The sequence below is a fragment of the Schistocerca americana genome, chromosome X, assembly GCF_021461395.2.
Source record: "Schistocerca americana isolate TAMUIC-IGC-003095 chromosome X, iqSchAmer2.1, whole genome shotgun sequence".
In the NCBI taxonomy this organism is placed as follows: domain Eukaryota; kingdom Metazoa; phylum Arthropoda; class Insecta; order Orthoptera; family Acrididae; genus Schistocerca; species Schistocerca americana.
This window is the reverse complement of record NC_060130.1, coordinates 711,276,445-711,291,335: the sequence shown is the minus strand read 5'-3', so window position 1 is coordinate 711,291,335 and position 14,891 is coordinate 711,276,445. Positions and strand designations below refer to the sequence as shown.

Below are 14,891 nucleotides of genomic sequence, written 5' to 3'. Positions count from 1 at the left end.
GTGGTTGTCTGGATTACTTCGGACAGGCATTACACAACCATTCAACTATAAGTCTCTAAAATACTGCAAATATTACGATATGCCCTTCCTAAGACTATGGACAATTGTTTAAAACAAACGTCATCTCAGCTATACTGCGAAACAAAACAGATCCCTGGCTCACTGCACTAGCACACAAATAGATGATATTTCAATCAGAAAAAATACAACTGTTCCTAAATACTGACTAAATCATCTGTCAGTCAGCAGTGACTCCCATTTATGCTACCAAAATGTTAACTTACAACAGTAGTTCATTACCTCTGTGAAAATTACACTTCCACGCAGGTGCAACAATCCACTATTTCTACCACTTCTTGCTATAATTCACTTTCTCCGCCTGAGCGGACGCTCATGGTAAGCACCCTTTACATCTAAAAACAAACTACAGGTGAAATACTAACTGGGCACAAACCAGTATATGTTCTTTTATAAATTCACTGTAAACACGCTCAAATCATCGCCTGAGTCTGTCATAAACTGCATTCGAAAACCATAATTGGAAATATGGTTGGAAACAAATTGACTCACTCTTGTACAATATTTAAAGGTAGGAAGGTCAGAGACGGTCTACCACAAGGGCGGTGTAGCGCCAAGCCCAGACATGATGTACTTCAGGTCATGACTGCGGCGGTCCATGCCTTGTTGCATGTTGCACCGACAAAGTTCCAGCTCTAGTAGCAGGCTGCAGGGTTTGGTGTGGTAACACAGTTCGTTCCCTTGCCGGAACGGAGGTTCAGACATGGCAACTCGACACTTTCCAGCTCCTGCAGTGGAACGTGGTAGCCAGCCTTCCGGCTTGCCAGGACGCAAGTTACAGATGCTGATTTGGAAAGGCAGTGGCGTACAACTGGCGGAAAGCTAAACATTTGCTTAATACAGCACTTAGTCATATTTCTCAAAATAAAAGTTACTGTGTTGTATATTGGCTCTGAGCACAATGGGACTTAACTTCTGAGGTCATCAGTCCCCTAGAACTTAGAACTACTTAAACGTAACTAACCTAAGGACATCACACACACACACCCATGCCCGCGGCAGGATTCGAACCTGCGACCGTAGCGGTCGCGCGGTTCCAGACTGTAGCGCCTAGAACAGCTCGGCCACCCCGGCCGGCTATGTTGTACATTCTTCCCTTAATCGTCATCGAAGTGCAAAAGTTGAGCTTCACTAGAGTGATCAAAACACAGCGAAATGGAACAACTCATCGCAAACATCTGGACAGCGTTATCACTGTGGCTTTTGATATTGGACTACTACAATATGGGTACGCCTAAAATGATTCGAGATGTCCACATGTTGTCTTTATCAAGGGAATGTACTGTTCCATTCCGCTGTCCAGCTAAAAGAAGTATTGTTCTCATCTAAGTTTAAGCATATTCTTTGCAGTATTGTCGGAAATTTTCGAAATACTTGGAGAACAAATATAAGGTAACAAGACTATCGTAATAATGAGACACACTGAAAGCGTTTTGGCACTAAATAATATATACACACTCACAGAAGTAGAGAAAGTTAACCTTATCGCCGTCGACAGTCAATATATTGCGTCTAATTTTCTTCATCTTTTCGTTTTAGATGAATGTGTCAACTTTCTTAAGCAACAAGCTGAGAGCATTGGTTTGGATTTCAAAGTGTATTCAGTGACTGCGGGCAAACCGATCGTCGTGCTAACATGGGAAGGAAAAAAACCATCAGCATCTTCTATCCTCCTGAATTCTCATATGGATGTAGTTCCGGTGTTTCCGGTAAGTTTTCTGCCTTCTCAAATAATACAAATCTTTTGTTTTGATTTTCTTATAATTGTGGTTTAGGTTAGTTTGTTGTTCGAAAAGTTGTTATATAAGCGTGAAAAAAGTTCAGAAAATGTATTGACCTCCCATCTATAGTACAAATTAAATGAAATTTTTGTTTCTGCCGCGAGGTTCGTTGTTCCACATCATTCTTCGTTTTGTAATCGGTGTAATTTCTATAATTTCTTCTTTTATAACTTGTCTTCCAATATTTCCAGGCCAGAAATGTAAATCATACCACCTGTGAGATTGTCCGACACAAAGAATTAGTATATGAAGTTTTCATGTAAATTAGCCGTATCGAACAGATGTGAAATAAGGAGGCCTGACCCTACACCAAGACCATGGGAACGACACCCTAGCTGCCTAGCAAGTCTTCATTTGAAGGTGGTGTCACCACTTAAGGCATGTGCTGTATGTGGCGTTTGTATAAACCCTTTCCCAGATAAGTGGAATGACCTTACAAACACTCCTCTGCGGCATGCCTGTAGCGCATTTGAGAGAGCCGCCACAGTTTGCTCATCATTCTGTCTCCAGTTTTTTCCGCGGAGGGTTGTTGCATGGGTAGCGAGTGGCAAGCTATGTACTTGCCGAAACATCCTGGCAGATTAAAATTGTGTGTCGAACTGAGACTCGAATTCGGGACTGTTGCCTTTCGTGGGCAAGTGCTCTACCAACTGAGCTACCCAAGCACGACTCACGACTCGTCCTCACAGGTTTACTTCCGCCAGTACCTCGTCTCCTACCTCCTACGTATCTACATGCCATTATGACCATTTTTGTTGCACTACTGGTACGAACGTCCTGATACTGGAGTCTCTAAAATGTTTCCCGTTAATGCTGATACGGTTAAAAACCACAATGAGTTCCTTCAAAACAATGAATACTGTGCGCGGATACCGAATTAATTATGAAATTACACTACTCGAGACATTCAGGACGTCATGTAGGCGCCTATTACCGTTGAGAACTTCGCTTGATTAGTTTAATATTTCCTTCAACAAGTTCTCGTTTTTTTACCTCAAAAGACTGGTATTATATAATCACTATTCTCGGACTGATTTAGAACATCTGATTCACTTATCAATTTATATAGCCGAAAAGTTAACAATGTTTTCTATAGCTTCTCGTAATGCAGTATTTATTCTGACACCCTCATATGTGATATATATGATTGTCTTGAATCGCTGTAGGAACACAGCGTGGGAGAGTCATGTTCGCGGCCAACATGCATGGATGTTACGAGGCTTTTATCGACTGTGTGCATTTTATCAACTAGATTTTTAACAAAATGTGTATACGTGGGGAATGCGTTTTATACTTTGACTTCATGTAATTTAACATGACAATTTTGTAACAAGTTCATAAGGTACTTGAAATTTTGTACATTTTATACACACATCAAAAATTGTTCTGCATCACCCCGGTTCCCAGAACTCTGGAAGATAGACGTTGACTGTGGATATTGTATCACAGACACAGTCCCTTTGGCGGTTCAGAGATGTCAGTAAACTCGCCCGAAGATGTAAACAACCATGCATGAGCAGCGCCTATTAGTTCCAGTCGTTCCACCAGGAAGGAGGTACACGGCTCGTGTTGTCTGTAGTTAATCCATGCCTAGACGGTCATTACCGTGGTTCGATCACGTCCGCATTGTTACTTTGTGCCAGGAAGGGCTCTCAACAAGGGAAGAGTCCAGGCGTCTCGGAGTGAATCAAAGCGATGTTCTTCGGACATGGAGGAGATACAGAAAGACAGGAACTGTCGATGACATGCAGCTTAGGCCGCCCAAGGGCTACTACTGCATTAGATGACGGTTACCTACGGATTATGGCTCGGAGGGACCCTGACAGCAACGCCATCATGTTGAATAATGCTTTTCGTGCAGCCACAGGACGTCCTGTTACGACTCAAATTGTGCGCAATAGGCTGCATGATGCGCAACTTCACTCCCCACGTCCATGGCGAGGTCCATCTTTGCAACCACGACACCATGCAGCGCGGTACAGATGAGCCCAACAACATGACGAATGGACCGCTCAGGATTGGCATCACGTTCTCTTCACCAATGAGTGTCGCATATGCCTTCAACCAGACAATCGTCGGAGGCGTGTTTGGAGGCAGCCCGTGCATGCTGAACTCCTTAGATACACTGTCCACAAAGTGCAGCAAGGTGGAGGTTCCCTGCTGTTTTGGGGTGGCATTATGTGCGGCCGACGTACGCCGCTGGTGGTCATGGAAGGCGCCGTAACGGCTGTACGATACGTGAATGCCATCCTCCGACCGATAGTGCAACCATATCGGCAGCATATTGGACAGGCATCATTTGCCCAGCATGTTCTCCAGACATGAACCCTATCGACAATGCCTAGGATAGATTGAAAAGGGCTGTTTAAGGACGACGTGAGCCACCAACCACTCTGAGGGATCTACGCCGAGTTGCCGTTGAGGGGTGGGACAATCTGGACAACAGTACCTTGATGAACTTGTGGATAGTATGGTGGTAAAACATGTAATGTGTGGTTTTCATGAGCAATAAAAAGGGCGGAAATGATGTTTATGTTGATCTCTCTTCCAATTTTCTGTACAGCTTCCGGAACTCTCGGAACCGAGGTGATGCAAAACTTTTTTTGATGTATGTATAATCCGTGAAATTAATTGTAGTCTACCTCCATCCCCCCCCCCCCAACCAGTTATCTTTGTTTTCCCCTAATATCGGATGATGTCAGCATAAGACTCATGAAATAGGTCATCTTGAAACAGTAAAAGTGTCTACACTGCGATCATGGAATGCGAAGTTGCGCAGTGTGTTAATTACGAATCATACCGATCGCTGCAGAGCACAAAAAAAAGTGGCTCTGAGCACTATGGGACTCAACTTCTGAGGTCATCAGTCCCCTAGAACTTAGAACTACTTAAACCTAACTAACCTAAGGACATCACACACATCCATGCCCGAGGCAGGATTCGAACCTGCGACCGTAGCGGTCTCGCAGTTCGACTGTAGCGTCTAGAACCGCACGGCCACTCCGGCCGGCTGCAGAGCACAGCTATGTAACGAACCCACTATATAGTTTAGACTGCTCGTTAGTGTGACAAGGAGGACGTCAGACCTTTTAACCACGGATTTTGACGAGTCTTCGGCAAGTTGGAGAGGAACCTGTCCTGAGTACCTGCCTAGCGGCTTTCCATGCGACGGCCCCAAGTTTTGGGGAAAGTCAGTGCTGAAGTTTCATGTAAACCTTTATGCATAGCATTACTCATGTTTCTATCACGGAGTTCAGTGCAGCGGCTAAGAACGACGGCTGCCATGTTGGCGGTACGGGATTAAGTCCTGCCTGCGTACTTTTTAAATTCTATCGTACGCAGCGTCATTGAATTGTACATCATGCAAAATTAGTAAAACAGTCATTTCCGCCTTAGTAATTCCATTAATAAATCAGTCGTTATAGCACACCTTCTTGAAACGTTTTTCGTTAGTGGTTCGCAGTTACAATTCCAGGATGGTTTGCCATGAAGGGCAACAGAGCGGGGCGTAGATCATCGTCGATGTACCTCTGTGCTATAATGGTGCCGCGGATGACAATGACATTGCACCGCAGACCTTCGCTCCTGGTTGCCGTGCCGTAATCAGGTTGGTCTCCCACCGCTATCCGGAGCATCTCCAGATGCGTCTTCGCTGCTCATCGGGGCTCAGTTCGAAGCGGGACTCATACCTGAAGACAACTGTACCCCCGTCAATGAGAATCCAGGCCGACTGTGTGCGACGCCACTGCAAACGGGTGTTGGTGTACTGAGATTAATGGTAGTCGACGCAAGGGCCGCCGTGAGCTCAGCCCCTTCCCCGTGAGACGTCTATTAATTGTCCTTGTGATCTCCGAAGCATCAGTTGCACGTCGTATCGTTGATAATGATGAATCTGAGGCTCTGAGCGCCACTCTGACGATTTTTCGATTCTTACGTTCTGTTGTCTCTCTAGGTCGGCCGATTCCTTCTTGACGCTGTGTTCAGTCGTGGTTCACCCATTCCTGCCAACATCGTCGAACAGTGGCATCGTTTCTATTCAAATGTCGAGCGATTCGCCAATTATTCCAACTGGCTTCTTCGAGAGCAACTACACACCCTCTCCCAAATGCTGACTCCTGTGTATATTGTTCACACGCCTGTCTGCGAGGCATAGTTGTTGTTCAACTGAAGACATGGAATGAAAATCGAAAAGACTTTGTCGTGGTATCGATATGTCCCCTCTTTACTATCCTTGTCAGCTGCGAAGTTTACAGTTTTGCACTTTCTTTCGGTACCTGTATGAATATCTATTTGTGACCAATTTGTACAACTCCTTCGCGGTTCGTCGTTTTTCTTTCTTAGTGTATATTACATTGCAGAAATGAGTTTTTAGCCGGTTCTTTCTCATAGTGTAAACCAAGGCATGTACAGTGCTGGAATAATCTGTGCAGTTTTGCATATGGAAGATTTTGTTCGAATTGGTGTCAAATTGTTACGCTATATTAATTTCATAACAGAGTGGTAGTAAACCATTTTCCAAGTCCCTTTTTTTCACATGGTGTTGGTGTGTTATTTCTTACCACTGGTAGAGACATTGCCAAGTAATTCGTAAAGTAGTAACAAACGTTTTGGTTTGACAAATTCGGGCTTTTCCCTACCACTCATCAATCATCGGTGCCCGGACTGCCTTTGAAGGAGGCAATGTATGTATGAGGCCTGAATCCTGTAGAAGTAGAAAAAGAAGCTGGCAGAAACTGTTACCGGTCGCGGTCCTCCTTGCCGCGTTGAGCGTGCCTTTACAAGGAGGACAGTATCTTGCCGGCCGTTGTGACCGAGAGTTCTAGGCACTTCAGTCTGGAACCGCGTGACCATTACGGTCGCAGGTTCGAATCCTGCCTCGGCAATGGATGTGTGTGATGTCCTTAGGTTAGTTAGGTTTAACTAGTTCTAAGTTGTAGGGGACTGATGACCTCAGATGTTAAGTCCCATAGTGCTAGGAGCCATTTGACAGTGTCTTCCTATGGAGTAGTTGACAGCAACACATATCGCTGCACTCTCTGTATTGTTGCCTGGAGTAATTACAATCCAGACTGGGGTTGCTTGTGCTGAATCAAACTCATCCATTTTTTACATTTAAAGCATCTACACTCCTGGAAATTGAAATAAGAACACCGTGAATTCATTGTCCCAGGAAGGGGAAACTTTATTGACACATTCCTGGGGTCAGATACATCACATGATCACACTGACAGAACCACAGGCACATAGACACAGGCAACAGAGCATGCACAATGTCGGCACTAGTACAGTGTATATCCACCTTTCGCGGCAATGCAGGCTGCTATTCTCCCATGGAGACGATCGTAGAGATGCTGGATGTAGTCCTGTGGAACGGCTTGCCATGCCATTTCCACCTGGCGCCTCAGTTGGACCAGCGTTCGTGCTGGACGTGCAGACCGCGTGAGACGACGCTTCATCCAGTCCCAAACATGCTCAATGGGGGACAGATCCGGAGATCTTGCTGGCCAGGGTAGTTGACTTACACCTTCTAGAGCACGTTGGGTGGCACGGGATACATGCGGACGTGCATTGTCCTGTTGGAACAGCAAGTTCCCTTGCCGGTCTAGGAATGGTAGAACGATGGGTTCGATGACGGTTTGGGTGTACCGTGCACTATTCAGTGTCCCCTCGACGATCACCAGTGGTGTACGGCCAGTGTAGGAGATCGCTCCCCACACCATGATGCCAGGTATTGGCCTTGTGTGCCTCGGTCGTATGCAGTCCTGATTGTGGCGCTCACCTGCACGGCGCCAAACACGCATACGACTATCATTGGCACCAAGGCAGAAGCGACTCTCATCGCTGAAGACGACACGTCTCCATTCGTCCCTCCATTCACGCCTGTCGCGACACCACTGGAGGCGGGCTGCACGATGTTGGGGCGTGAGCGGAAGACGGCCTAACGGTGTGCGGGACCGTAGCCCAGCTTCATGGAGATGGTTGCGAATGGTCCTCGCCGATACCCCAGGAGCAACAGTGTCCCTAATTTGCTGGGAAGTGGCGGTGCGGTCCCCTACGGCACTGCGTAGGATCCTACGGTCTTGGCGTGCATCCGTGCGTCGCTGCGGTCCGGTCCCAGGTCGACGGGCACGTGCACCTTCCGCCGACCACTGGCGACAACATCGATGTACTGTGGAGACCTCACGCCCCACGTGTTGAGCAATTCGGCGGTACGTCCACCCGGCCTCCCGCATGCCCACTATACGCCCTCGCTCAAAGTCCGTCAACTGCACATACGGTTCACGTCCACGCTGTCGCGGCATGCTACCAGTGTTAAAGACTGCGATGGAGCTCGGTATGCCACGGCAAACTGGCTGACACTGACGGCGGCGGTGCACAAATGCTGCGCAGCTAGCGCCATTCGACGGCCAACACCGCGGTTCCTGGTGTGTCCGCTGTGCCGTGCGTGTGATCATTGCTTGTACAGCCCTCTCGCAGTGTCCGGAGCAAGTATGGTGGGTCTGACACACCGGTGTCAATGTGTTCTTTTTTCCATTTCCAGGAGTGTAATTTGCAGGCTACTTTTGTACTTCATTTTCTTTATGTTTGCCGTGTCATATATGCTCTATGCGTTGGCTAAGTTTAATCATCTTTGATAAATGCCATCTAGTTAACTGCGGTATTGGTAGGACACAACTCCTATTCGGAAGGGCGGTTGTTCAAATCCCGTCCTGCGATCCAGATGTAGGTTTTTCGCGATTTTCGTAAATTGCTTAAAATGAATACCGATATCGTTTGTTGCAAAGGTGAGGCCGAATTCCTTCGCCAGTCTTTGCCGATTCGAGCCTGTGCTCAATCTTCCTGCCTACGATAAACGTCTTTCTGAATATCTTCATTTTTCCCCCTAACTTTTGCAGAACCCATACAGCACTATTTAGGAAATAAGTGTGATTCACACCCCCACAATCCTTACTGTACCAGTGAAATTGTTAGACTCCTGAGCCACAAGCAAACGAATACAAAGATTTTTAGTTTCTGTCTTCGTTCAGAGTTATTTTCTTTGTCACTCAGAAATAACCAGTCTCCTACAGTGCATAAATGGTAAAGTAGTAAGTAGCAAAAAGTACTTACATTAGTCGATAAGCTGCTAATGTCTAAAGGGGCGTTGTTCACTATAGTAGTATCCCCGATGATTACGTTAAGTAAATCCAGAAGATTATTATACAATTATCATGTTATTCCTAAACATCTATCCTCCTCAGAGGTAGTTAAATGCATTACAATGAGGAATAAAAATGTCATATACATTAAATGTCTATGATTAATATTACGAAGCTGTGTAAAGTGGAGTGAACAGCAAATATTTTCACTTGGATTGGCACCACAACCGCATCATATTAATGAAATATTGTCACTGTACGTCTGTTTACGGTATGATATTCAATTTATTCCATTATCTATTTCAGATTGCAGTGGAATGCATTCAATTCCTTAGCACCTCAGTCACCTGCAGAAAATGTCATTTCATATGAACAGCAAATAAGTCGCAAGGAAGTAGAATAAATCATTTCCGTGCGTTTGAACAATTCTGCGAGTTCTTTCATCTGTAATTGAGAACACATACCAAGGCATCGGTGGCATTTTAGTACACCTTGAATACATCAGGTCACATCGTAGGTGGAGTGGCGGAGGCCATCGAAATGTGTAGCTGCAGGAGCACGACCTATTCTGTCAGGTCGTACGATGAAGTGCTACGGTGTTGCTGAAGCGAAATATGCAACAAACGTGGTATATTTCGAGAGGGGATGTGTGATAAATGATGTTTAATATCAGAGTCTGAGTCAACCGTTTCTTCTGGCTCCGCCACGGAAAAATGCTCCTATCGGAGCACAAAAAAGGCCAATATGCACGTGACACGGTAATAAGAGTATGTAAACGGAACATAAAAGGACGGGGGATCACCCCAGGGAAGATAGGGGCTGCGAAGGGGGAAATCCACTGAGCTAAGCAACTTTGTCAATGGGCATATCATTATTACGCAAAGCTTGTTAACTAGTATCTCGAAAACGGCGTAGCTGGTCGAATGTTATCGTGCTACTGTAGTGGGCTTCTACGGAAAGGAGTAGGACAGTGAAACTACCACTACGCGCTAATTGGTTCACAGAACAGGGGGTTCAGAAGCTTCCCTGTTCTTTAAAGTAGGATAGACAGTGATCTGTGGTATCTCTGCCGAAAGAGCACAATGCTGGTGCACGCACAAGTGTTTCGGAGCACACTGTTATTACGTGTTCACATGTTGACCCAGTGACATCGTCAGTTACGGTTGCATTGGACACGGGACCATTGGGATTCGGCCGTCGATCAATGGAAACGTGTCGGCTCTTCGGGTGAATCACATTTTTGCTACACTACGTCGCTGGTGGTCTCCACAAACACTGTCATATAGGCGAACAGCGGCTCGAAACGTGCAGCGCACCACGGACGCAGGATGGTGGGAGCAGCATTGTACTATGGGAGACATTCTACTGCTCTTGCATGGGACCTGTGGTAGTAATCGAAGACACGCTGACATCTGTGAACCATCTGCATCTCTTTATGCTGGATGTCTTCCCCGACAGCTATGTCATCTTTTAGCAGTATAATTGTCCGACTCTCTGAGCCAGAACCGTGCTACAGTGATTTGAGGAGCATTATAGTGAACTCAAGTCGATGATTCGGTGGCCAAATTTTCCTGTTGTAAATCCTATGGAACACATCTGGGTCACTATCGGGTGCTATCATGGCGTACGCAAATCAGCGGCCCGTTATTTATGCGAATACATGGCCTGTGCGTGGACATCAAATGCCACATACCTCCACAAACCTACCAACAAACTGTCAGATCCCTGATGTACAGAATCGGTGATGTATTTCGTTGCAAAGAGGGACAAAAAGCTATTAAGCAGGGGTCACACTGTTGTGGCTCATCAGTGTATAATGCAAAAGGTACCAACAGATTTGCTCCATTAGCCTAAGCTGGGGGAAGTGTGTAATGTTCAAACTTCCACACCACTGTTGGATAGGTACAGTAAGAAGATCCTTCTGTTGGGTATACGATTAGTCCCTATACGGCAAGTCGGAAAAGAGAGAGTGAGGGAAACAGAGGGAGATATATACGTGCGTATCATACACCCTCCCTCTCGAAAAATATCTCTCTCCTTCATACCACATCTGTGTTACCACAGATGACGTGTCACTGATCTCGTTTGTACTAAGATTGTAGTACACGCGAGGCGCCAATTTGCTTCCACCGCTCTGAGTGGAATGCATAAGTTCTAATAAATGTTCACCAACCTGCATTCTTCTACAGTTGTCGTCCCCTGCGCAGAAAACAGCACGTTATCTTGAAGCTGTAAGAAACTGTTAGCAAGGAACCGTTATTTTGGAAATAATTAAATTTCCAATGTGTTTGTTTATACGGGGTGCCACTCGCTTTTTACCGTCAGAACACGACAAACTGCACAATTATATTCCACTTTAGAGTCACAAATAATTTCTGTTCTTCAACAAACTGATGAACTGCGTATTTCCGTAATTACAGCTGTCAAATTTACAAACTACACATAGCAAATTAAGTCTCAACAGCAGACGACATGTCTGTTCTCAAACACTGCGGAACAAGTTCTGTTTCTACCTACCGTGGAGTACTAACGAAATCTTAGCTGACACTGGCGCGGCAGACATGTCTGTCTCCGAACTGCCGAACCGGCTATCATCTTACAGCCCATCCACTTCGACCGCGCCGGCCGGAGTGGCCGAGCGGTTCTAGGCGCTACAGTCCGGAACCGCGACCGCTACGGTCGCAGGTTCGAATCCTGCCTCGGGCATGGATGTGTGTGATGTCCTTAGGTTAGTTACGTTTAAGTAGTTCTAAGTTCTAGGGGACTGATGACCTCAGAAGTTAAGTCCCATAGTGCTCAGAGCCATTTGAACCATTTCAACTTCGACCGCCATCAAGTTAGGCGCGATCCGAAGATCACCGAAGTGCTTCGTCTGTCTTTTCGTTTAGCAGTTTTATATTGTTCTGGTGGTTATTAATACTTGTAAAATAATGGAATGATAGCACTCTATAGAGAGATACCTTAATTTGAAATCATAGTAAATACGCTGCTTAGTTTGTCTAGTATTAACAATAGAAGATTATCATTTTTGCGCGCAACATCCGAATACAGCAACCAATCACGGAGAAGGTCCACAATATAGGCGGTCTTTCTCACGATACCCGTAGCGAACAAACCATCTGTCATCGGTATCTCACACCACAGTACGTAATCTTGCCACAGCTGCCTTCTCAACTGCTCTAAGAAGAGCTTCTTGTACCTTCTTGTACAGCTGTAAGGCCAGAAATACTGCACATCCCCCTCCTGAGATTTTCAAACATTGGGATGTTCTCACAGACAACAATCAAGTTTGGAAATAAACAAATTTTTACTCAAATTTTATGCATATTTTAATTACATCTCAAGAGCCATACAATTACACTATACTTGTAATTTGTTATTGTTTTTCAGAATGAGAACGTTTTTTTTTCATTCTCAGATTATAAATCAACTTATATAATCATAAAAAGCACTCCGTCTTCAGGCCACGAGTGGCCTACCGGGACCATCCGACCGCCGTGTCATCCTCGGAAGAGGATGCGGATAAGAGGGACGTGGGGTCAGCACACCGCTCTCCCGGTCGTTACGACGGTATTCTTGACCGAAGCCGCTACTATTCGGTCGAGTAGCTACTCAGTTGGCATCACGAGGCTGAGTGCACCCCGAAAAATGGCAACAGCGCACGGCGGCCTGGATGGTCACCCATACAAGTGCCGACCACGTCCGACAGCGCTTAACTTCGGTGATCTCACGGGAACCTGTGTATCCACTGCGGCAAGGCCGTTGCATATAATCATAGACTTAACTATTTTGATAGAAAAAGTAATTGTTACCATCAATAATCATTAATCTTTAGTAACATTTTCTATACTATTTACATTATCTTTTTAACAGTAAAGGCCTCTAAAGTAGTTTTATTCTGCACCTTTATGTTGTTAATAGTAGTCTCTTCCTTTTTTAACTTAGTCTACCGTTTCTGCTAGAATACTGTATACACTACAGGCCATTAAAATTACTACACCAAGAAGAAATGCAGATGATAAAGGGGTATTCATTGGACAAGTATATTATACTAGAACTGACATGTGGTTACAGTTTCGCAATTTGGCTGCATAGATCCTGAGAAATTAGTACCCAGAACAACCACCTCTGGCCGTAATAACGGCCTTGATACGCCTGTGCATTGAGTCAAACAGAGCTTGGATGGCGTGTACAGGTACAGCTGCCCATGCAGCTTCAACACGATACCCTAGTTCATCAAGAGTAGTGACTGGCGTATTGTGACGAGCCAGTTGCTCGGCCACCATTGACCAGACGTCTTCAATTGGTGAGAGATCTGGAGAATGTTTTGGCCAGGGCAGCAGTCGAACATTTTCTGTATCCAGAAAGGTCCATACAGGACCTGGAACACGCGGTCGTGCATTATCCTGCTGAAATGTAGGGTTTCAAATGGCTCTGAGCACTATGGGACTTAACAGTTGTGGTCATCAGTCCCCTAGAACTTAGAACTACTTAAACCTAACTAACCTAAGGACATCACACACATCCATACCCGAGGCAGGAGTCGAACCTGCGACCGTAGCAGTCGCGCGGTTCCGGACTGCGCGCCTAGAACCGCGAGACCACCGCGGCCAGCCGAAATGTAGGGTTTCGCAGGAATCGAATGAAGGGTAGAGCCACGGGTCGTAACACATCTGAAATGTAACGTCCACTGTTCAAAGTGCCGTCAATGCGAACAAGAGGTGACCGAGACGAGTAACCTACAGCACCCCATACCATCAGGCCGGGTGATACGCCATTATGGCGATGACGAATACACGCTTCCAATGTGCGTTCACCGCGATGTCGCCAAACACGGATGCGACCATCATGATGCTGTAAACAGAACCTGGGTTCATCCGAAAAAATGACTTTTTGCCATTCGTGCACCCAGGTTCGTCGTTGAGTACACCATCGCAGGCGCTCCTGTCTGTGATGCAGCGTCAACGGGAACAGCAGCCATGGTCTCAGAGCTGATAGTCCATGCTGCTGCAAACGTCGTCGAACTGTTCGTGCAGATGGTTGTTGTCTTGCAAACTTCCCCATCTGTTGACTCAGGAATCGAGACGTAGCTGCACGATCCGTTACAGCCATGCGGATAAGATACCTGTCGTCTCGACTGCTAGTGATACGAGGCCGTTGGGATCCAGCACGGCGTTCGGTATTACCCTCCTGAACCCACTGATTCCATATTCTGCTAACAGTTATTGGATATCGACAAACGCGAGCAGCAATGTCGCGATATGATAAACCGCAATCGCGATAGGCTACAATCCGACCTTTATCAAAGTCGGAAACGTGATGGTACACATTTCTCCTCCTTACACGAGGCATCACAACAACGTTTCACCAGGCAACGCCGGTCAACTGCTGTTTGTGTATGAGAAATCGGTTGGAAACTTTCCTCATGTCAGCACGTTGTAGGTGTCGCCACCGGCACCAACCTTGTGTGAATGCTCTCAAAAGCTAGTCATGTGCATATCACAGCATCTTCTTCCTGTCGGTTAAATTTCGTGTCTGTAGCTCGTCATCTTCATGGTGTAACAAATTTAGTGGCCAGTAGTGTAGAAATCCACTGTCTCCTGGCCAATTTTCAATGAATCAGAAATTTTATATTGCTGTTAAGCTACTATCGGCGCATTTCCGTCTATTGAATTCAACAAAATATTTCTCGTCAAGAATTTACATTGTTATTCACTTCTAGCACATTGCCATTCTTTAAAGTGAGCAACTGTAAGTTATACTGCTCAATGGCTCTGAGCACTATGGGACTTAACTTCTGTGGTCATCAGTCCCCTAGAACTTAGAACTACTTAAACCTAACTAACCTAAGGACATCACACACATCCATGCTCGAGGCAGGATTTGAACCTGC

At 45.8% G+C, this 14,891-nt stretch overlaps 1 protein-coding gene across 1 annotated transcript in view; it reads left to right on the top strand.

Annotated features, from left to right (window-relative positions):
• The window catches only part of LOC124555123 (aminoacylase-1A-like), a 112,295-nt gene that overhangs the window by 19,677 nt on the left and 77,727 nt on the right, over positions 1-14,891 (top strand). The window contains exon 2 of the mRNA XM_047128928.1: positions 1,618-1,787. Coding sequence (XP_046984884.1) covers positions 1,618-1,787 — 170 coding nt within the window. The remainder of the gene's footprint in view (positions 1-1,617; positions 1,788-14,891) is intronic.